The following is a 24574-nucleotide window of genomic DNA, read 5'->3' as shown; positions in this document are numbered from 1 at the left end:
AATTCCCTTTTTGCAACGCTATTGCTCTTTCCATCTTAAAAGTATGACATAACGAATTCCACCAGAATGTGAAATTAAGATTATTATAGTTTTTCCAATTATTGGTAATATGTTGATTGGCAACCCCTGTCATAATTAATAAAAGTTTGTTGTTATGTGCCAATATTTGACACTTTTTCCTCATAGGCATTCCAAATAAAACAGTATCATAGGAAAGCGCAACATGGTTTTCCAATAAAGAATTTACTTGAGTCCAGATTGAATTCCAAAATAACTTGATATAGGGACAATAATAAAGTAGATGGTCCAATGTCCCTGGTTCCAGATTACAGTGCCAGCATTTATTGGACTTAGAGCTATCTAATTTTTGTAAATGAACAGGGGTCCAAAACGCTCTATGTAACAAAAATAACAAAGTTTGCCTCATAGATGCTGACACTGTACATCTCATCCTCCAAGACCAAATTCGTGGCCATTGAGATGCAGCGGCCGCTAAGAGAGCAAATAGAATGCTAGGTATAATCAAGAAGGGTATTACAACCAGAACGAAAGAAGTTATCCTGCCGTTGTATCGGGTGATGGTGCGTCCGCATCTGGAGTACTGCATCTAATACTGTTCGCCGTACCTTAAGAAGGATATGGCGATACTCGAGAGGGTTCAGAGGAGAGCTACACGTTTGATAAAGGGTATGGAGAACCTTTCATACACTGAGAGACTGGAGAAACTAGGGCTCTTTTCCCTGGAGAAGAGGAGAATTAGAGGGGATATGATAGACTTACAAGATCATGAAGTGCATAAAGAAAGTAGAGAGGGACAGATTCTTCAAACTTTCGAAAACTACAAGAACAAGAGGGCATTCGGAAAAGTTGAAAGGGGACGGATTCAAAACCAATACTAGGAAGTTTTTTTTCACCCAACAGGTGGTGGACACCTGGAATGCACTTCCAGAGGGCGTGATAGGACAGAATACGGTATTAGGATTTAAGAAGGGATTGGACAATTTTCTGAATGAAAAGGGGATAGAGGGGTATAGATAGAGGACTACTACACAGGTCCTGGACCTGTTGGGCCGCTGCACGAGCGGACTGCTGGGCACGATGGACCTCTGGTCTGACCCAGCAAGGCACTTCTTATGTTCTTATGTCTAGGCCACTGGAAACTCTGCTCAGTGAAATCAAAATGAATCTGCAACCGCGTTCTTAAGTATGAGTCATACTTAAGTCAGGTGTCTGTAACTTGGGGACTGCCTGTATTTTTTTATATGATATATTTAAATTAACTTATGGACCAAATATCTGGTCAGAAACTGGTCAGATGAGTGTGGCGCAGTGGTTGGATCTATAGCCTCAGCACCCTGGGGTTGAGGGTTCAAATCCCACGGTGCCCCTTGTGACCCTGGGCAAGTCACTCAGTCCTCCATAACCCCAGGTACATTAGATAGATTGTGAGCCCACCGGGACAGATAGGGAAAATGCTTGAGTACCTGATTGTAAAAACCGCTTAGATAACTTTGATAGGCGGTATATAAAATCCTAATAAACTTGAAACTACAGAAAGGGAGGGGATTTGACATATTGCCTTTCTGGGTTTACAGTGAAAGCTGTCTATACAGGTACTTATTTTGTACTTGGTGCAATGGAGGGTACAAAGCGACTTGCCCAGGGTCACAAGGAGTGATTCCCGGTTCCCAGCTCACTTCACCAACAATACAATTACAGCATAAAGACTTAACCATTCATAATCTAAAAAGCCCAGTATCACTTCCAGACCTCATTACAGGGATTAAACAGTCACAGGCTACAGCTTGGTTTCCAGAAGTGCTGCTGCCTGCTTATCGCTTTGCATTGTACACTATGAAGGCGCCTAGAAACATATAAAATAATGACGGATAAAAGCTGTGGGGTTGGAGATTCAGCCATCAATGACAGGCTATGTCTGGATATCTAGATTTATGCAGCCAGGTCACTTTTAGGCAGTTAAGTGCAATATTCAGCATTTAATCACCTAAATGACACTGGTTGTGAAGTCACCCCATGCCAACCATATAGGGCTGTGTTTCTCAACACACGGTATGCATACCCTTAGGAGTACGTGGGCCGCTTGTTGTGGGTTCATGGCCTGGCCACTGTGGAGGATATTCCCTGCCTGTCAGTAGAAGCCACTGCTTCTAGGGATCCCCGCCTCCCCCCCCTCTGCTGAAGCTGCTGAAAGGGATCCCTCCCTCCCTGCTTGCCAACCCAGATACTTGATAGAGCCACACTCACTCCTTCCGTCCCCAGCAAAATCCGAAAGTAGCTGATCTGGAAACCTCCTCTCTGACATCAGAGTTGACATCAGAGGGAAGGCTTGTGGGCTAGCCATGTGCAGTGTGTGAATTGCTGCTCACGCTGACCCTGAACGGAGTTCGCTGGGGGAGGATGGAACGAGTGCGGCTCTAACGAATAACTGGGTCGGCTTTGGGGGGGGGGTGCGGGGAGGGAGGGATCCCCTTCATCAGGGGCCGGATGGGCAGGCAGGGATCCCCAGCGTACAACTTAATTTTGGGACAAAGGCTGGAAGGCAGGTGGGGCACGAACTTTACACAGAAGAAAGGAAGGAAGGGGGCACGAACTTGGGATATAGGAAGGTGAGAATAGAAAGGGAGAATTGTTGGGCATGAGTGTGTGAGTGAGAGATGGTACACATGGGGAAAGGAAGAAAGGGAAAATTGGGCATAGAGAGAGAGAGAGGAGTGAGGTATAGATGCATGCCTCTATCGGAATCTCAAATCAAGCTCTCGAATGGTTCAGATCCTACTTCTCTGGTAGAACCTCTACTGTACATTTCAATAACTCTTTCTCTATGCCCTTTCATAACAACTACGGCATCCCACAAGGTTTTATATTATCCCCTCTGCTTTTTAATATCTATCTTGCCCCACTATTAACCCTTTGCCAGTCAATTGGCTTTTCAGCCTACGCCTATGCCGATGATATCCAAATTCTTCATACCATTGACCCCTCTAACTTAAATGATATTACTTTCATTAACTTCAAATTAGCCAAAATACGAGACTGGCTAAACTCGAATATGCTCCCTCTTAGCATAACAAAAACAAGCAATGTTCTTTTCCCTTGGAAAGGGGGCATACAGCTGGTTTCACCAGTATCCATTGATAATACCCACTTGAATCTACCTCTACAACTAAAATCTTAGGTGTCATCATTGACAATAAACTAACATACCAACCCCAAATTTGTGCTCTTGTTAAAAACTGCTTCTATAAGCTCAGGATGATAAGATCCTTGGTCCCTCTCTTAGACTCACATTCTCTCGGTATTCTAATTCACTCTCTCGTCATTTCAAAAATCGATTATTGCAATTCATTATTTAAAGGGTTAATATCAAAAAGATATCAGACGCCTCCAAGTAATTCAAAATACGGCTATTAAAATCATCACGAACTCAAAAAGATTTGATCATGTCACTCCTTTACTAAAGAACGCACACTGGTTGCCCTTCCTGCATTGGATTACATTTAAAATTGCTCTTCTAACTTTTAAAACTCAAAAGACTAACGAACCTGCATTCATAGACAGACTCCTAATACCTTACGATCCCCCCAGAACCCTAAGATCTGCTTCGCAACATACTCTCTATGTCCCTTCACTAAAAATTATTGGCACCTGCCGTGCCTCCATCTTTTCTGTCACTGCTCCTTCAATCTGGAATTCCCTCCCATTATGTATCAGAGCAGAACAAAATTTGGATAAATTCAAGAGTAGCTTAAAATGCTTTCTTTTTAAAGATGCCTATGATTAATTTATCCTTCCTATTTTTTAATATTTTACTCCCTCAACTGATCCCTACTTTTCATATCCCATTTGTTTTTACCATTTATGTTTCCTTTTCTCCACAAATTGTAGTTCTTCCTCTTTTCCTTGTGTTCCACCTCCCTTCCCAAGTCAAGTTTGTCTGGTTTGTTCGGATCATGTTCATTATTTGTGGTTCATTCCCCATTTATATTTTTTTAATGTACAATGCTTCAAATTTTGTGATTAGCGTTCAATCAAATTTTAATAAACTATGAAACTATGAAAGATGAGAGAGAGAAATGTTGGATTTGGTAGTGGAGAGGGCAGATTGAAGGGGATGCAAGGGGGAGTAATGTTGGACATAGTGACGGAGGGAGAAATGTGACATTGTGCTGGAGAGGGGTGATAGAAGGAGAAATGGACATGGGGCTGGTGGGCAGTGGTGAAAAATGCTGCACATGATCCGGGGGATAAGAGAGGGAGAAATGTTGGAAGTGACAGTAGAGGAGGTGGGAAAGATGCCTGGATCTCTCAAGACAGATGGACAGTGAGACAGAGAGAGGGAGACCTGTTGCCAATAGGAGTAGAGGAGAGAGGAAGAAAAGTTAGACTCATGGAGGGACAGAGAGAGATGTTGGTTGGGGAAGGGAATGAGGTCCGGAGGAGAGGAAGCATGCTGGAGGTAGAAAGTGTTGGACTTATGGAGAAAGAGTGAGAGATGGATGGGGAAGGAAGAAAGGAGGGAAGGAGAAATGTCACACTCGGGGAAAGGGGGAGAGGGCAGAGAGTAAAAAAGTTGAACTCATGGAGGGAGAGAGAAAAATGTTGGTTGGGGGAGGGAATGAGGACTGGAGGAGAGGAAGCATGCAGGAGGCAGCGAGAAAGAGATGTTGGACAGGTGGAAAGGAGGGAAATGTTGGATGTGGCAGTAGAGGGAGTAAGAGAGATGCACCCTGGATCTCTCTCTTTCCCCACTCCCTTTGCAGCAGGGGAGGGAACACATTTTCAATCATCGCACTAGTCCACACTATCCCAGTTCAAAAATAATTTCAAAAAGCAAAAGAGAATTAAGTGCACTTCTCTGTTTCAGGTTTTCTTTCTCACTTCTCTTTATTGCCAAACATTCAACCATTCTTTTAATTTTTGTAGATCCCTTCTCATATTATCCACTCTATCCACTTTGTTGCCAATCCTGGTGTCATTAGAAAAAAGGCAAACTTTTCCTACCAACCCTTCAGCAATGTCACTCACAAATATGTTGAATAGGATCAGCCCCAGTACCAATCCCTGAGGCACTCCAGCACTACGTACATTTCTATCCTTTGAGTAAACTCTATTAACCAACACCCTCTGCTGTCAACCAGTTCGCAATCCAGTTCATAATTTTATGTCCTAATTTGAGCTCACTGAGTTTATTTATAAGCCTGCAGTGAGCAACCGTATCAAAGGCCTTAATGAAATCCAAGTAGACTACATCCAGTGCATGTCCACTATCCAATTCTTTGGTCACCCAGTTAAATAAATGGATCAGATTCATTTGGCATGATTTTCCTTTGGTAAAACCGTATTGCCTCAAATCTTGTAATCTATTGGATTCCAGGTAACTCACTGTCCTTTCGATTATTGCAGTTGTCTGGGTCTTGCAGCATCTGGATAGAGAGAATCAATGTTTCAGCCATCATGCTATGACTTTCTTCATGGTATGAACATTTTGAAGAAAGCCATAGCATGGTGGCTGAAACATCAGTTCTACTCGGATACAGCAAGACCCAGACAACTGCAACAATCATTAGGCCAGCTGTGGAAGCCTTAGAGATCACTATCCTTTCCTTGAGCAGCGTCTCCATTTCCTTTCCAACCGCCGGAATAAGACTTACTGGTCTATAGTTTCCTAACTCTTCACCAGTCCCACGGAACCTTCCCCCCGTCTCCAAGGGATTTATTATCCAAATTTTTATCTTTGCAAATAAATGTCATACCCAAAGGTCCATCAAGCTCAGCATCCTGTTTTCCAACAGTGAACAATCCAAGTCACAAGCACTTGGCAGAATCTAAAAAAATAGCACAATCCATGCTACTGAGCCCCAGGGATAAGCAGTGGCTTTGCTAAGGTCTACTTTTGTGTACAGACATTTCAAATAATGCTTTGGCTCCTATCCATCACTATGTCCAACATTCCTCCCCCTTGTATCCCCTTCAATCTATTCCCTCTCCACCACTATATCCAACATTTCTCCCTCTCATCCTTCTATCCCCCATGCATCTCCACCTCACTCGTCTCTCTCTCTCTGTGCCCAGTTTTCCCCATGTGCACCATCTCTTTCCCTATCACTCACACACTCGTGCCCATCAATTCTCCCTTTCTATTCTCTCCGTCCTATGTCCCAAGTTAGTGCCCCCTCCCTCCCTTCTGTGTCTCGAGTTCATGCCCCCCCTTGCCTTCCAGCCTTTGTTCCAAAATCATGCCCCTTTTATGTCCCAACACACTCCTTCCCCCCCATCCTTTCTCCGAGATCATGTCCCTGTTCTCCCTTACTTGCTCGAGCCACACTCACTTCCTTCATAGCTGTCCAGCTGAGCTGCTCCTTCTGTCTTCAGCGGCACTTGTCGCAGGGACATGTGTGCAGTGGTTCACACGCCCCACATGGCTGACCCACAAGCCTTCCCCTGACATCAGCACTGAAGTTGGAGAGGTTCTGGATCGGCAATGTACAGTATGAAAAAGGCACTGACACGTCCTTGCAACAAGTGCTGCTGAAGATAGGAAGGAACAGCCAACCTGGAAAGAGGTAACTGGGATCCCCCCACTGACCTGGAAGGCTATCCTTCAGCATCAGCTCTGACATAGGAAGGAAGCCTTCTGGGTCAGCTTCAGTGAGGGGGGTGGGCAGGAAGGAGGGCATAGGATCCCTGGCGGTGGCAGCAGCTTTGGTGGAGGGGAGTGAGCGGGCGGGCAGTCAATAAGGAGAATAGGAAGGAGGGCATGGGATCCTCGGCAACTGCCAGTGCGCACACCCCCAAATAGCAGCTCGTGAACCCCTAAGGGTACGAGTACCGCATGTTGAGAAACACTGCTCTAGAATATACATATTCAGGTTTTCCAGTCTCTTCTTGTGCATCTTTTGATGCAAGTCCCATACTGTTTTTATTCCATTTATCTGGACCACTTCAAGTCTTTTTACATCCTTAGCCAGATATGGCCTCCAAAACTGAACACAATACTCCAGATGGTGACCTCACCAATGACCTGTACAGGAGTATCTATACCTCCTTTCTTTTGCTGGTTATGCCTCTTTCTATAAAACTCAGTATCGTTCCAGCTACAGGCACCACCTTGTCGCACTGTTTTGTTGTCTTCTGAACCAGACATTATCATCCCCAAATACATTACTGACCTTTTCTCCTTCTCAACTAACAGACACAAGAGAAGTTCACATTCCAACTTCGTTTCCTCCCCAGTGAGAGGTTGCAAACTGAAAAAACACCATGAATTCCTTCTCTCACACCAAGCAGCATCATGGGGTAAAGACCTAGAACAATTACTTTTGCCCTCTACTTATGAGGTATTTAGGAAACGTCTAAAAACACACCTGTTCCTAAAACATCTTGACAACTGATCCACTTATCTCTTTCCTCTCAATAGCGACCTACTGTCCTTTTGATCACTTTTCTCCTCAACAATGAATTTCCTGCCTAATTACTTCTCTTCTTCCCCTCTTGAAGTCAGTCAATTTGTACCTTTGCTTAATCTTTTGTAAACCGCATAGAACTCCACGGTATTGCGGTATATAAGCTGTTATTATTATTATTATTATTATTATTAACAACTTGCTCAGCAGTTGACGGTGATAATTTGCAACTTTTAAAATCTGTCCAAGTCTACTGTGGTCTTTTCTGCAACCTCACTATTGGGAGACCTTATCTTTCCTGTTTTAGTGATATCCTTCAAAGATACCTCATTCTGAACCATGCACTTTTGAGTTACTGTTGACCTTCCCCTAGTCTCTAGTTTAAAAGCTGCTCTATCTTTTTAAATGTTGATGTCAGCAGCCTAGTTCCACCCTGGTTAAGGTGGAACACATTTTTCCAAAATAGGCTCCCCCTTCGCCAGAATTTTGCCCAGTTCCTAACAAATCTAAAATCATTATCTTATCCACGTCTTGAGATTCCAGAGTTCTGCCTGCCTCTTGAAACAGAGAAAGCTACTCTAGATGATCTGGATTTCAACTTTCTACCTAAAAACCTAAATTTAACTTCCAAAATCACCCTCCCACATTTTCCTATTTCACTGATACCCACGTTACCAGGATAGCTAGCTCTTCGCCAGCACCATCTAAAATCTTATCTAGGTGACTCATGAGTTCCACCACCTTTGCACTAGTCAGGCACATGACCAGGTAATCCGTGTTTCCACCAGGCACCCAGCCATCTACTGTGCTACTACTACTTATCACTTATATAGCACTGAAAGCGCTGCACGTTTTGACATTTTGTAGACAGTCCCTGCTTGGAAGAACTTACAATCTAACTTGGACAAACAGACATGACATACAGGGTACATGCATAATGATCGAATCATCAATTATAACAGCTGTCCTAACCCTTTTCTCTTGGGCATATGCCTTTGGAAACTCATCCTTGGTGCAAGAGAACATTACATCAGTTGGAGGATAGGACATGGCTACAAGATCACTTCCTTTTACATCAGGATGACACTCCCCTTTCAGATGACATTTCTCTTTCATGGTAGCACAGAGGGTACCAGATCTCCTCTGTTCCTGAGCTCCTCCAAGTCTGCTACTCTAGCCTCCAGGGATTGAACTCACACCCACAGTGCTAGGAGCTCTTTGCACTGAGTGCACACATACGACCTCTCACCAAGTGAAAGATAATCATACATTTGACACTCATTTGAAAAGACTGGAAAGCCACAAGAAAAGAAAAACTGCAGACAGTAGTACAAGATGCAGGCTATGTTTATTTGAACAGTCTTTTGTTGCGGATAATGTAACCACCTTTTATGGCGTCTGATTTATCCACTTAACTTAGGCAGTTAAGTACTAAATATTGGCACTGAATCACTTAAAGGTCAACTCTATCTCTGGACCATCCACAAAATCTTGCGCTTTCAGCTTAGTGGTTAAGTGCCAGTGAATATCAGTGGATAGTGCCACACAAGCGCCTCTCCATACCACTTAAACTGCTCTGAATATCAACCCTCGTATTTCCAAAAGCTAATTACTACTTGTTGTAGGAGCCCCAGTTAAAATTCTCTCCATCTGATTAGGTGAAAAGCCTATAAAACAAAGATTGAGCCTGAAGGTTATTGAACTGGTGTCTTTCTGTTCCTGGAGGGCTCACATTTCCAAAGTAAGAGTTAAAGTGGGATTTGAACCTGGCTTCCTTCACTGCACAAACCACTCGGCCATTCTTCTACTCAGCAGGGATGTCAGAGTGGCTTTTCTTCTAAGAACGTTGCCAGATGTCCTGGTCTCTGTTTTCTTTTAGGGGAAGGGATTAGGACTTGTATACCACCTTTTTGTAGTTGCACAGCTGTGTTGGGCGTTCCAATATGCAAAATGGTTGTTCATGCTGGATGTCCTCAGCACAACAAAGAAAAATGGGGAGACCCAATGATCCACCGATGAAAACAAAAACAAAGAACTGGGATACAGATGTTCTGGAAATAATTTATTATACACTGACATATAAAAACATGAAAATTCAATGAAAAAAGTACAAGAATAAAAAATACAGTGGTAAAAATCCAACCGGACCCGGTTGCAAACTCACATATAAAGAATTGTCTTTAAACATGTGAGAAAAGAACACCGCAGAAGAGCTGAAGGAGCATAAAAACGCCCTCAGCACACAGAGACCCATCTTTTCAACAGGAAATCCTGACATATTTCCTGTTGGAAAATGCACGTGAGATGGGCATCCGTTTTGGACATTATGGGCTAGATGTCTCCATTCTGACTTGGGCGTCCTTTCGAAAACGCCCCTCACTTTATATATAAGTATAAGGGTCAAACTGACTAACCTGTTAATGTTAATGAAGAGAGGCCAAAGTTAAATGTGAAGATTATGGTGCCCACTTTGTGGAATGAGATGTCCAGGGTTGCAAAGGTGGAGCTTGATCACGTTTTCTGCAGTATGGTGAAGACATGGCTTTTCCCACTTGCTTAGAAGATCACTGCAGGGGTTCCGTGATGGAGCAGATGGATGGTTTTAGGTTTTTATCCTATATATAATGATGTAAATCACATTGATAGGACTTCTTCTGTATTGTGGTGTATAAGCTTTTTAAAGAAATATCCCCTTCTCCAGTCCTCTGGAAGCCCTCCTGTCTGCAGAGATTGAACAGCTCCATCAGTCGATGCATCAATGCCAAGAGTGGTGTGAATAATCTCGGCTGCCCCAACAATACTGTAGCAAAAGGTTTCATTTCATGCCCATCATGGGGAGCCATTTCTCTAGCTGACAGCCAGGAATGTCGGTATTGTTTATATGATGAGTTAGAGAGGGGTGGTCTATTTGATATGTACGGAGTAAGTTTAGTTGACATGTAGGGGGATTTGTATGCTAGGATCAAGCCCTTAAAAACACAGCGTTTGGGCTGATGAAAGAACCTGGGATACAGGATGGTAGGCGTGAAGGTTCTTCAGAAGTCTGACACATTGGAGACAGTGTAGGTTGGAGCTTCTTAGTTTGCAATATCCTCCTGTGAGCTGGCTGCTAGTGGGACACAGCTTGTCTATTTACTTATTACAATTCATTTAGAATTTCTTTTGTAATTCTTCTCTCTGGAATTTCCCTCTGTCAGATCAAAGAATGCCATTCCTATTTCTATGATTTTGAATCTTAAAATTTTAGTTTTGTCAACCAGCTAGTGTTTCTAATTGGGCATGTTTAAGAAGCTCTACATCAGTGGTTCTCATTTCAGTCCCTGGGATACACCTGGCCAGTCAGGTTTTCAGGATACCCTCAATGAATATGCATGAGAGAGATTTGCATAGAATGGAGTATATGTAATTTATCCTGAGGACTTGATTGAGAACCAGGGAAGTAAGAGTGAGTGCAAAACCCCTCACTATAAAGCACATCCTGACGTTTTCCCATCCCGTCCTTTAGCTCCTGGCTCTGGGTCCTGCTTCTGATTTCATGTTTGCAGTAGGCTCCTCGTATGTGACTTTCAGGTCTGTCCTGTGCTTGTGTGCAGCTCTGCAGTGGACACTCTGCAGCTCATGCTGACCCGGGGGGGCAGTGAGGAAGTGACCAGGTCTGTGGAGAGCTGGGGAGGCTGGGAGAGGATGAAGAACAGTGATCAACACCATGATGGAGTCTCCCTGCTAGCCAGGTACAGTGCCCAGCCTTTTGTCTGCATCTTCTGCTCTGGGGTATTAATCTAGTGTCAAATATTGTTTGAGTAGCTGTTTCTGGGCTAAATGATTTATTGTCTGCACTACACTGATTTGTGTAATTTGTTATCCACCTAGAATCGGATTGAGCAGTGTGGAATATAAATCTGTTGAAATGAAATTAAAATGAGAAATCCAATACAGTCCATTCTCGTTATTTGCACATTCCTGATGTGTCGTTTTGTGTAGCCGTGATTGCATCTATTGTGACCAATATTTCTCATCTGCATCGCTGTGTTCACGTTTTCGTGGACATGCTTATAGACAACAGCTTTCTTTACTTTTACTTTCACTTTGTGGTCTGGCGTTTGCTTCCAGATATGGCCCCCAAGTGTCCAGAGAGTGAATTACAAGCATCTAGAGGCACTCCGAGTGTTGTCCCATCCAGGAACATCACCCTTTTTCCCCCAAAGGATCCTTTATTCACTTTTTGCGGTTTTGAGGCACGACATGTACTGCTGGAACCTAACCGCTATTTTCCTATAAACATTTATGGGAACCGATTACCGTGAATAATGAGAAAGGACTGTATAGGATGATGGCGCAGGTCAGCTGTTAGTGGCGGTCAGTGTAGCATTGTAGTAACCAGTCCATCATCTCATAAGCCAGGAGCCATCCTGTGGATGCTTTGCAGGGTTTTGACAGCATTGTCTGTCTCGTGTCCAGTAATGATCAGAGCTGCTCTCTTTTATTTTTTCCAGTGCTATGGCAAAGCATGCTGGACCCCGGCTGCCTGCCATTGTAAAAGCCCTGATTCCGGCGATCAGCAGTCTGTATGTGTGGCAGCGGGTCTCTGCCACAGCCTTCTTTGCTGAGGTGAGAAGATCGCAGCGTTTTCTCCTCTGCAGGAACCTTTTCCTTCTCAGAAGAGAGGTGGTGTTCAGCCTTTGACTGTCGAGGTGTGCAATGCTTGTGCTAAAATTTGGCTCTGATGGATCTGTTTGAAAAATGGGTGTAGCCCCCAGAGGTAGCACAGGGAGTGTGATTTAAAGGATGGAGGGCTGAGTGAGTGCTGCAAGCAGTCCTGAGTAGCTTTAAGCTCTTACCCTGGTGCTGAAATGCCTGTCAGTCATGCTCTAGCAGACCCTCATTATCTCTTTTCTTACGTACCTCCTGAAGGAATGAGGTAACCAAAGTCATTGCCTATTGTGCAGGGAAGTGAGTGGAGCCAGCAGCCTGTAACCAGATCCCCTGTGACCCACCAGCTGAAAGCACGAAGCCCTTGAGTCACTCCATAAAGCTGTGCTGCCTGCCAACAGCACATACCTCTGTCATGGCTTTTAACCACCTTCTAAATTCTCCACTGCTTAGGCAGCGACGGGCAAGGTCCTGGCTTCATCTGCTGAGAAAGTAAAGATCCAGCCTTGGACGTATGCCCAGAAAACTTCTTGGGTTCAGGCTTTGGCTCTCTGCAGTCTCCTTGAAGGGTTTGGAAGGAAGGCAGTGGTTTTGCTAGGAAGTACGTTCATATATCTCTCCTTGCCTAAACTGCTTCTCTTCCAGCTGAAGTGAACTGCTAACATGGCCACACGTGCACAGAAGTGCAACCCTCATGCATACACATGTGCCATGACGTGAGGTGAGTTCTTGCACGCCATAGCACAAGGCCAGCCAGACTAGGCAGCCACCTATAGCAGCTGCATTGGAAACAAAACAGGAGACTCTGACGGTCACCCAAACCTACTTTCACCTGCAGTGTTGCAGGATGTGACAAATGATTGAAGTGTTAGGGAAGGGCTGAAGATGAGGGACCTGAGAGATAATTCATTGAGTTTATCTAGGGCAGTGTTCTTCAACCTTTTGACACCTATGGACCGGCGGAAATAAAATAATTATTTTGTGGACTGGCACCGGTCTGCGGACTGGGCTAAGTCGTGCCCATCTCCGCCCCAGACCCCGCCCCCATAATAGTACTAATTGTAACACCATTTTTTTCATTCATTTTTCATATATACACACAATATAATCTTATTAACAACACATAATGGTTAACCACAAAATTAAACTACACAAAGCATACTTTATGCTTCTCAATATTCATTCCTACCAGAAAACAGATAACCCCATGCAAATACGGGACCAAAAACTAAAAGTACTAATATATAAAAAAGAAACCCTAAGATTCAAGACTCTGCATGCGGTAGTAATAATAATAATAATTTTATTCTTATATACCGCCAAAGCCATGAAGTTCGAGGCGGTTTACAACAAGAAGCGCTGGACAATCAGCGAAGAGGTCACAATTCAAAGTCATCAATACAATCTTACATAATGAAAGAAGTGGAAAGCTATACAGTTCTTAAGGTTACTGGTTGGAATAGCAGAGCTATAAAAATTCTTAGTTTACAAATCGATTGAACATTGACCAATTTTCTGAAATTGAAGTAGGTTGAAGAGAGCGTGATAACGTTACTCAGCCAATCATTCCATTTGCCTGCCTGGAAGGCAAGGGTTCTGGCCACAAATCTTTTGTAGTGGCAGGTCTTTATTGTCAGATAGGTGAATAGATGTATTCTTTAACCCCAGAGGAAAAGAAAAAATGCATTTCTTCCTGAACAGACAGCAGGTGTAAATCAATCACTAAACTCAAAAATAAAATCATTCCCTCTACTGTTGTCTCCCTCCCTCCCTCCATGCTGTGCCTTGCCTTCTGGCCTGCCCCCTGGTGTTATCTTTGGGCCGGCTTCCTCTTCCTCAGTGCTGCAGTGCACAAAGCTGTGGGCAGTGGCGCCTCTTGCCTCCCATGCCTCATCTGGAAGCCTTCCCTTTGACGTTGCGATGTCAGAGAAAAGTTTTCTGGTTCAGGCGTAGGACGCGCATAGGAACCTCTTCCCATGACTTTGTGCACTGCAGCACTGAGGAAGAGGGAGCCGGCCCGAAGACAACGTCACATCGATCGCACTGTGGACCGGCAGCTGAAGAGCACTGTCTGGAGCCCGATGCAAGTGCCAGCCCTGTGGACCGGCAGGAAATTTCTATGGACCAGCGGTTGAAGAACACTGATCTAGGGCACTGGCTCTGGATCCTTCTTTCCTGGTTCTTTCAACATTTAAAAGGTTGTTGCCTTGTTTGATGTGTTGAAACTGACTAATTTCTTGGCTGCTGTTGCCTCTAAGAATGTTCTTTAATGAAAATTAAATTAGACTGGATTGAGGGCATATTCACTGAATATTGATTTTACTTGTGAGGTTTTCAATTACCCTCAATCTTTCTCCTGTTGTGCCACACCTAACAGATAAGGTTCATTTGCAGCTGAACAAAGAAAAACCCCACTTGGAAGAGAAATCCAGATGCACTGGTGGTGACTGCTTGAGTAGAGGACAGGAGTAGGGACTTGTTAAGGATTTGAGTTTCTGGGTCTAACTTTTCCTAATCCATGCTAAGAAAAGCAGTTATTTGTGTCCTGGTCGAGAACCACTGCTCTAGAGCCTTCTGCCCTATGAAGAAGTATGGGAGGCTGGACATTTTTCCTTTGAATTATGTGAATCTCTCTCTCATACCACAGGCGCATTTAAAGAAGCTACAGGAATTGGTGGTTTGAGGTCATTGAATTAAACAGTGTCTATCTGTCTGTCCGTCATGTGTTGTAGCTTCTCAGCTGCAATGTGGTGAATGATCTGATGCTACTGGAAATGCTGATGGACAACATGACAGGAAGAGAGAAGGACAGCTGCGTGATGGTCCGAATGCTGGCGGTACGAGGTCTGGGAAACATGGCGGATGGCTCTCCAGAGAAGGTCAGCCATAACCACATTTATTTAGGTTTGCGGGTTTCTTAACCATGTGTAGGAAAAGATTGACCCAAGGCAGTTTAACATAAATCTTTCCATTGTAACACCATAAGAATAGCCTTACTGGGTCAGACCAAAGGTCCATCAAGACCGGTGGCCAATCTAGGTCACCAGTACCTAAACAAAACCCAAGGAGTAGCAACAGTAATAAAATGTCAAAATTAAAGCATGAGGTAAACTTAGAGATGGCAAATTGCCAACACTGTTTGCTTTTTTGCTGTTCCTTGCTCCATCCCATTCCTTCCCTCTTTTTTCCCCTTTTAGACGTGAATAGTCTAATCTAATCTTCCATTTGTGTGTCACTCTAATCCAGTGGTTCCCAACCCTGTCCTGGAGGAACACCAGGCCAATTGGGTTTTCAGGCTAGCCCTAATGAATATGCATGAAGTAAATTTGCATGCCTATCACTTCCATCATATGCAAATCTCCCTCATGCATATTCATTAGGGCTAGCCTAAAAACCCGATTGGCCTGGTGTTCCTCCAGGACAGGGTTGGGAATCACTGCTCTAGGCGACATACAGAGAGAAGGAAGGAGAGGAGAGGTCTAAATTGAGGGAATTGGAATGAAGCTAATAGGATTAATTGTCAAAAAGAAGAGTTTTCAGCTTCTTGTCTTGAATGAATGTTTCTTTCCTGTCAAAATTTTGCAGTTTCTTTCTTCTTATGATTTTCTAACGGTTAACCACTTTGATTTGCCAGTTAGCAAATATGCTATAGCAAATTTTAATAAAGTATATAACAGAAATATGATCAATTTCACAGAATATGAAAGATACAATATTAGTACACATCAGGTACCATGAGAGGTTGCATCGGTCATTTTCTTAGGGGGCAAGGGGACTTTGATGCTACCCCTATGGACCACCAGGGATATCAGATGGGCCCATGGGAGTGTTGGGGTGAAGGGGGGATTCCAGCAGGAGGAAGAAGGCTTTTTTTTATGGTGGTGGGAGGGGGATCTGGGGGCTGTACGATAGGAAAAAAAGTTATGCAGATGCTGCCTGAATATTGGCTGGGACCCCTGATGGCCAAATAAGTCCCTACTAGCCAGTGCCAGTGTCTGGACATGGCCTGGCACTGAACACCCAGGGCTAATATAGCTGTCGACACTCAGGGGCTGATTCTGTATAGGACGCGGGTCTCAGTGGCTGTCTAAGAAGCAGCTGAGAAACAGCCCAAACAGACAGATGCCTAACCCTCCAATTCTCTAACCAGTGCCCATGTCACAGGCTAGAGAATTGCACCTTAGCCTGATTGTAAAGATAGGCAGCTCAGCCACCTATCTTTGCTGAGGGATCCCTTGCTGTCAACTGATTGCAGCAAGGGAATCCCCGATCAGCTGAGCCGGCAGAACCAGCCAAAGCTATAAATCAATCAGTCAATCCTTGAACATTGCAGGTAACTTGTTTCTCTGTCTTCTGGGTGCAGGTAGGCAAGCATGGCTCCCAGCTCCTGGCCTCTATGATCAATGCAATGGATGACAAGGATGACCCAAACAATGTGGTGACACTGGAAGCTACATCTGGTCTGACCAAACTCCTTCCTCATGTGCTGGAGAAGGACATCCGCTCTGTGCTCATCCACATCGCCATCCGGGTGCGGCCCTTTTTTGATAGTGTAAGTCATGGACCAGGCTACTTGTGTCCCACTTCCCCTTAGAGCTCTGTTGCTTGACCTTGGGATCTTGATATAAAGCAAGGCCACTTTGTAACAGTCAGTTTTATCAGTTTCCAATCCAGGTAGATGAGGAGAGAAGATTCTATAACTAAACTAACACCCAGATCCCTCCATTTTTTTTCTTTTCCTGCTCCTGCAAATCCTATTGTCTCTAACATCCTTAAACTCTGCGATGGTTCTGGATAATACCGTCTCTTCTGGAAAGTTTTCCAGGCATACACTACCATCTCAATAAAGAGGTATTTCCTTTGACTCTCCCTTTCTCCAATGTTAAATAATACCTTCTTTTCTTTGACTCTTGATATCTCTGGAAACCTGCTAAATATTTGAATGTCTCTCATATTCCCTTCTTTTTGTAGGAATCTTCTTGCAGGCTTAGTAATCTCTTTCTGAGTTACTTCCATCCGTTCCATTTCATTATGGAAGTTTGGCTTCCAGTACTGAACACAGCCCTCAGCGTCTCTCTAGTGAGCTGTTTCTAGCTATTTAAACATCCCAAACACAAAGTCAGCTTTTCCTGCTGTGTTATTAAATGCATTGTCAATCAGTGAAGAGAGGGAATAGACACACAGGCCACAAAGAGAACACACCAGGGGCCTTCAAGAATGTGGCAAGGAAACTGTTTTATTCATGGACCCGACATGGGCCATGTTTCGGTAAAACCACCTGCATCAGGGGTCTGCACAAAGTAGTAATACATACAGGTACATGAAAAGAAACATAGAAACATGACGGCAGATAAAGGCCAATTGGCCCATCCACAGTAACCGTTCTCTCTTTCTCTCTCTGCCTATTTCAGGCCCTCTTGAATTCAGACACAGTCTCCACCACCTCATCTAGGAGACTGTTCCATGCATCTACCACTCTTTCCGTAGCAAAGTATTTCCTCAGATTACTCCGGAGCCCATCATCCTAAACCCTCTCATTCCAGAGTTTCCTTTCAAATGAAAGAGACTCGACTCATGCACATTTATATTATGTAGGTGTTTAAACGTCTCTATCCTATCTCCTCTCTTCCGCCTTTCCTCCAAAGTAGACAGATTGAGATCTTTAAGTCTGTCCCCACGAAGACCACCCACCCTTTTAGTAGCCTTCCTCTGGACCGACTCCATCCTTTTTAGCCTCCAGAATTGTACACTGAGGTCTCACCAAAGTCTTCTACAGGGGCATCCATACCTCCTTTATCCTCTCCCTATGCAACCTAGCATCCTTCTAGCTTTCACCATCACCTTTTCAACTTGTTTGGCCACCTTAAGATCATCACCTTCCTAATGTACTACCCCATTTTGGTTATTTTATTTTAAAATTGTACTTTTTCTTTCTTTCCTACCGTTTCATGTGGCATGTCACCCCAGTTTGTTTTTTACTTTTTTAAAGTAGTCATTTTTAATTTTAATGTATTTGTGATTTTATTGCCTTTGTAAAACGCTTTGTAATCTGAAAAGCGTTTAATCAAATATCTTAATAAACTTAAACTTAAACTTAAACTTATCACATACAATCCCACCCAAGTCCCGCTCTTCTGTCGTGCAATAACTTTTTCACCCCCTAAACTGTACCGTTCCTTCAGGTTTTTGCAGCCCAAATGCATTTCAATAAATAAGAACATAACATAAGAACAAAAGAATAGCCTTACTGGGTCAGACCAATGGTCCATCTAACCCAGTATCCTGTTTCCACAAGTACCTTTGCAGAAACCCAAAGAGTAGCAACATTCTAAACTACCAATCCCAGGGCGTGCAGTGGCTTCCCCCATGTTTAGCTCAATAATATACTATGGACTTTTCCTCCAGGAAGTTGTTCAAACCTTTTTTAAAACCAGCTGTTAACGCTCTGTCAATGCATTCCGTAGTGAAAAAAAATTTCCTCCTATTGATTTTAAAAGTATTTCCCTGTAACTTCATTGAGTGTCCCCTAGTTTCTGTAATTTTGGATGGTGTGAAAAATCGATCCACTTGTACCCGTTCTACTCCACTCAGGATTTTGTAGACTTCAGTCCTATCTCGCCTCAGCTATCTCTTTTCCAAGCTGAAGAGCCCTAACTGTTTTAGTCTTTCCTCATATCAGAGGAGTTTGTCCCTTTATCATTTTGGTCCCTGTTCTTAAAACCTTTTCTAATTAAAATCTTTTTTGAGATACAGCAACCAAAACTGAATGCAATATTCCAGATGAGGTTGCATCATGGAGCAACACAGAGGCATTATGACATTCTTAGTCTTGTTAACCATCCCTGTTTTAATAATTCCTATCATCCTGTTTGTTTTGGCTGCCGCCGCTCATTGGGCAGAAGGTTTCATCGTATTGTCTACAATAACACCCAGATCCTTTTCTTGGGCACTAACCCCCAAGGTGGACCCTAGCATCCGATAACTGTGATTCAGGTTATTCACTTTGCATTTGTCCACATTAAATTTCATCTGCCACTTGGATGCTCAGTCTTCCAATTTCCTAAGGTCTGCCTGCAATTTTTCACAATCTGTATGCGTTTTAACAACTTTGAATAGTTGCAGTCATCTGCAAATTTAAGCACCTCACTTGTCGTTTCAATTTCCAGATCATTTCTAAATATGGTCCCAGTACAAAATAAAACAAAATGTATCAACATTCTCATAAGCATGAATATTCTTCCGTTCCTCTTTAGCTATTGTCAGTTTTTGCCTTCCTAATTGATAAGTGGCTCAAGTGGGGAATTTTGCACTTTCAAAACTATGGCCATACTTCTAGCGGCAATATTTTCCAAAATGGCAGCACTTCACACCCAAATAATATGGAAACTGCACAATGCGAACTTTCTAGAACACAAGACTCGGTAGTATCATTCTGCGTCTGAACAAGAAAGTTAATTGTCCCGCTGAAACGCCTCGTGATTTTGAGGAAGTCCCTTCACTCTGCATGGCCTCAGATGCAAAACATAGATTGTTAGCACTTCAGGGATAGAAATGACCATTGTTTTGAGAATATAACTCACCCTGAGCGAAATCCAAAATCGCATGACTTAGGTTGGGATTTTTTGCTTTACTTTAGCTTAGCACATGCTGTGGCTAATTAGCTCATGTTTATTAGCCAGTGATGCATATTATTGTTTAATGGAACCTAGTGATAGGGGCCTGACAGCGCTGGTCTCAGAGCACGTCAGTATTTACACGCCACTTGTATGCAGAAACGTCCTGAAAAGCAGACCTTTCTTGGCATTCATAAGTGGCGTACTGCATAAATGCCAGGGGTGGGACATGGACGGAGCTGCTACTATGCACACCTGGTGGTTTTTAGGTGCCTGTGGCCGCTGCAACTGCGAGGATCTGTATTTTATTCACCGATGCCAGTTGTGCTAGAATTGGCTCTTCAGCTGTTGTTACTGAGTAAACTGTCATTGTGTGGCATTGGAGTGCCTTCAATGACACACCCTCTTCTAGAATGCCCCCCCACCCCAAGATTTCAAGAAGCATCAGTGATAGAAGCAGGATCTGAACGCTTCACTTGTACCCTCTAGGCCAGTGGTTCCCAACCCTGTCCTGGAGGAACACCAGGCCAATTGGGTTTTCAGGCTAGCCCTAATGAATATGCATGAAGCAAATTTGCATGCCTATCACTTCCATCATATGCAAATCTCTCTCATGCATATTCATTAGGGCTAGCCTGAAAACCTGATTGGCCTGGTGTTCCTCCAGGACAGGGTTGGGAATCACTGCTCTAGGCTCCCTCTAGATTACTGTAACGCTATCTATCTTGACATCACAAAGATCTGTCTCCAAAGATTATGATTAATCCAGAATACTGCTGCAAAGCTGATCTCTGGAAAAAGTAAATTTGACCATGTGACCCCTTTGCTCCTGATTCTTCATTGGCTCCCGGTTTATCTTAGAATTCAATTCAAATGTGCTTGCATTTCTTTCAAAATTTTATATGGCATTTTTATTCCCCTCGTTCCCTTATTATGGAATTCTTACAGATTTTCTTTTGCAAGAGGCATCCAACAATTCAAACTCTCCCTTCCTTACAAAAAAAGAAATTAAAAGAGTTAAGATCTTCAGTCAATCTCTGGCTTTTATACTTTCTCAACTATGGAATGAATTCCCCTTAATTCTGAGGAGCCCCAGTTCTTTCCAATCTTTCCGCAAATTTCTACAAACTTTTCTTTTTGCCAAACATTTTGAAAACTAATCTCTTTGAAACTTTTGCTATATACTTTCTTTAATTTTTATTTAATGATTGTAAACTTTCTTTAGTTTTTATCTAATTGTTGTAAACCGAGTCGAGGTTGGATCTTTGAATTTCTTCCTCACCTGCGTCCGTTTTTTCAATAGTTCTTATTTTATTTAATTAAATATGTTTGTGGTGGATTTAGATTGCTTTCTGCTAGAATAACATGAATTTTAAAGATTTTTTTTTGTGTACTCAAAGATTGTGTATGTCAGTGGTTCCCAACCCTGTCCTGGAGGACCCCCAGGCCAGTCAGGTTTTCAGAATAGCCCTAATGAATATGCATGGAGCAGATTTGCATGCCTCTCACTTCCATTATATGCAAATCTCTCTCATGCATATTCATTAGGGCTAGCCTGAAAACCCGATTGGCCTGGTGGTCCTCCAGGACAAGGTTGAGAACCAGTGGTGTATGTTAATTGTGAGCCGCTTTGGCTAAAATCGGAATACAAATGTTTTAATTAAATAAATATTCCTAGAGGGAGTCTTACCTAGAGTTACCACTTCATCCTGGACCTGTGTCATGTTCGTTAGCAAATCACACATTATGACGTGCAAACAGCAGTCATGTTGAATGCAGAAATGGGCAAGATTGTATGTGAAGCCTCGTTATTCACCTGTGTTCCTCCTTGTGCAGTTTCTAGCTCTTCTGATCAAGTGATGATCCTCAGGTATCATCAGAATCCATCTTTATTCATACGGTAGAAGCACAGGCAGAGTCTGACATAGTCCTTCCAGTCTGCCCAGGGTTCTGATGTACAACTTTGGTTCTTCATCACTGAACCCACAAATTGAACTAGCTGAGAAACTGTGAACCTGTGGAAGAAATGGAAAAGATTCCATTTCATGAACTATCCACAGCCAGATTTTAGCATTCTATCTTTGACTTATTCCAGGAAGGGCAGAGCTGTAATTTATGCTCGATAGGTAAATTGAACACTTTAAAATCATTTCTCCACTGGTTTTTGTTCACTCAGCTTTTTTTTTTGGACAATGTTTTTATTTCCAACAAAGATAGAAAATTTCAGAACTGTGCAAGGAAACAGAATTTGGACCTAGCTGAGTGTGCCGTTAGTGGAGAGGGCACTGCCCCACAGAAAAGTATGACCAGCAGATGGTACTAGACCCCTAAACTAGGACTGACACTCTAGTTTTACACTGGACTGACTTTCAGCTGCTTACCTTCTCTCTTTACTCACAGGAAGACAAGGAGCTGCGAAAGTCTTCCATTCTACTCTTTGGAAACCTGACCAAATATGGCCAAAGTCACGGGGAAGAAGATGTCTTCTTTGATCAGATCTTGAGTGGTCTTGTCACGTTATTACTTCACCTCCAAGACCCAACGCCAGATGTTGTGAAAGTAAGAACTAGTTCTGTGTGTTACTCGAAGGGACAGACCTTGAGATGTGCTCATTGGAAACACCCGAATTTCCTCCTGGGCTAGGCATACCTAGAGCAAAGGGAGTGGAGTTTCTGTGAAATATTGATTTGATTAATGGAAATGTTGTGTGTAGATTGTTTTGTTTTGGGTGTTTTTCTCTTATGATTATGTTTGTTCTTTGTAATCCGCTTAGGTATGAGCAAATATAAGTTTTTTAAACAAATGCACACATTTTCTCCCTGCGGCCTGCCTGAGAAGGGCGATTGTTCTTGCCATTTGGTCTGAGCTGGGCTGGAATCGCTAGACATTAGCTGCTTCTTTCCTGACAGATTGGAGATTTACTGATACGATGTTCTCTGCTCCTTTACTCTGTTCTAGGCGTCTAAGTTTGCGCTGCGTATGTGCACCCCTAGTATGGGCTGCAACGGTGTCAATGAAATGTGCCAGAAGCACCTGCATGAGAACCGAGTCCTACACTATGGGGAGTTCTTGAACCATATCTGCAAGTACCTGGTGAGTACCAAACAGCCTCCAGTGCCTTTCTGATGAGAACTTACCATCTTGATACACATGAAATATAGAACACATGGTAGAATTTGAACCCAAATGAAACTCTTGAGCAATTTCATGGTTTATTTGGGAGGAAGTCTAAGTTGTAACTTTTTCTGAAAAACTCTGCTGGGAATTTCAGCAGACTGGTGGTTGAACTGAGCCTTTTAATTAAAACGTTGATGCCTATATACAAGACTTAACTATACTTTTTGGTGGAATTCTATATGTTATATTTATAAAATGGAACGAATTCTTGCTATGCAAAAAGGAAATTATAACAAGTTTAAAAAAATTTGGGGGCCATTGATTGAATATTCGAATGATTAGACACTTTTTTTTTATAGAAGAATAATATGATATGGGATTGGGAGGGTATAATGTGTGAGATTCAAATAAAATGTTGATATGTGTGGAAGGGAAGGGGGGAGGGGGGATAATATAAGATTTAATATTATATGAAGTATACAAGTGAATTTTATGAATATTGAATGATTATTGTATACTTGTTATGAGATATGAAAATGAATAAAGAATTGGAAAAAAAAAAACCCAAAACGTTGATGCCTATAACTAGTGTCTTGTGCTCATTTTTAATGAAACAATTATTATTTGTTGGTTGCAGTGAAATAATTGATGTATTTCAGTCAATCTTAACTAGGTAAGAATGGATCAAAGTTAAGAGTCTAATGGTTCTGATTTAAGTGGTTTTTGACAGTTTAAACAAATAATTCATGCTGTGTTGAGCAATGAATGTCCAGCTAGGGTACAAGGGAGAGGTGTGGTCAGTAAGAAAAAGGAGGTATTGATGCCCCTGTATAAGACTTCGGTGAGACCTCATTTAGAATATATAATAATAATAATAATAACTTTATTCTTATATACCGCCAACAATCTTGCGACTTCTAGGCGGTTTACAATGAAGAGAAACTGTACAGACAGCGAATTACAGAGTATAGCATTGAACATCTAGTGATAGTAACAGGAGAGTTACAGGGTCTGTGTATTACACGGTTTCACAATGAGTAGCATTATACAATCGACAATATTCAGAGCATAAGTAAAGTAAGAGAAGAGAAAGGAGATTGCGCTTTGAGTTACAAAGGTGAAAAAGATGACATAAGATGTTGATGAGAAGTAAGTTGTTAACTTGGTACATTTGAACGAAGGACGGGCACCAGTGGGAAAAAACTGGTAACAATTAAAGATAGAAATTTTGGCAGAAGAGGGTAGACGGACTCCTTAGGATGGGAGGAGGCTCCGATTTTAGGGGAGAAGTCTGGTTAGGTTATAAATTTCTTAAACAGGATGGAGTTGGTCCAGAGGAAAGCTACTAAAATGGTATGTGGTCTTCGTTATAAGACGTATGGGGACAGACTTAAAGATCTCAATCTGTATACTTTGAAGGAAAGCGGGAGAGGGGAGATATGATAGAGACATTTAAATACCTACGTGGCATAAATGTGCATGAGGTGAGTCTCTCATTTCAAAGGAAACTCTGGAATGAGAGGGCATAGGATGAAGTTAAGAGGTGATAGGCTCAGGAGTAATCTAAGGAAATACTTCTTTACAGAAAGAGTGGTAGATGCGAGGAAGAGTCTCCTGGAAGAGGTGGTGGAGACAGAATGCGCTTCCAGAGGACATAATAGGGTAGAGTACGGTAATTGGACAATTTCCTGCTGGAAAAGGGGTTAGAGGGGTATAGATAGAGGATTACTGCACAGGTCCTGGACCTGTTGGGCCGCTGCATGAGCGGAC

General features: G+C 42.8%; 1 protein-coding gene across 5 annotated transcripts in view; it reads left to right on the top strand.

Annotated features, from left to right (window-relative positions):
* The window catches only part of MROH1 (maestro heat like repeat family member 1), a 411563-nt gene that overhangs the window by 362326 nt on the left and 24663 nt on the right, over positions 1-24574 (top strand). For all 5 annotated transcript variants that reach the window (XM_033934479.1, XM_033934480.1, XM_033934481.1 and 2 more), the window contains 6 exons: positions 11018-11155; positions 11918-12032; positions 14807-14953; positions 16438-16626; positions 22088-22246; positions 22646-22780. In XM_033934479.1, coding sequence (XP_033790370.1) covers positions 11018-11155; positions 11918-12032; positions 14807-14953; positions 16438-16626; positions 22088-22246; positions 22646-22780 — 883 coding nt within the window. The remainder of the gene's footprint in view (positions 1-11017; positions 11156-11917; positions 12033-14806; positions 14954-16437; positions 16627-22087; positions 22247-22645; positions 22781-24574) is intronic.

The sequence above is a fragment of the Geotrypetes seraphini genome, chromosome 2, assembly GCF_902459505.1.
Source record: "Geotrypetes seraphini chromosome 2, aGeoSer1.1, whole genome shotgun sequence".
In the NCBI taxonomy this organism is placed as follows: domain Eukaryota; kingdom Metazoa; phylum Chordata; class Amphibia; order Gymnophiona; family Dermophiidae; genus Geotrypetes; species Geotrypetes seraphini.
Note: the sequence above shows the minus strand (reverse complement) of the source record. Positions and strands in the feature narration are given on the sequence as shown.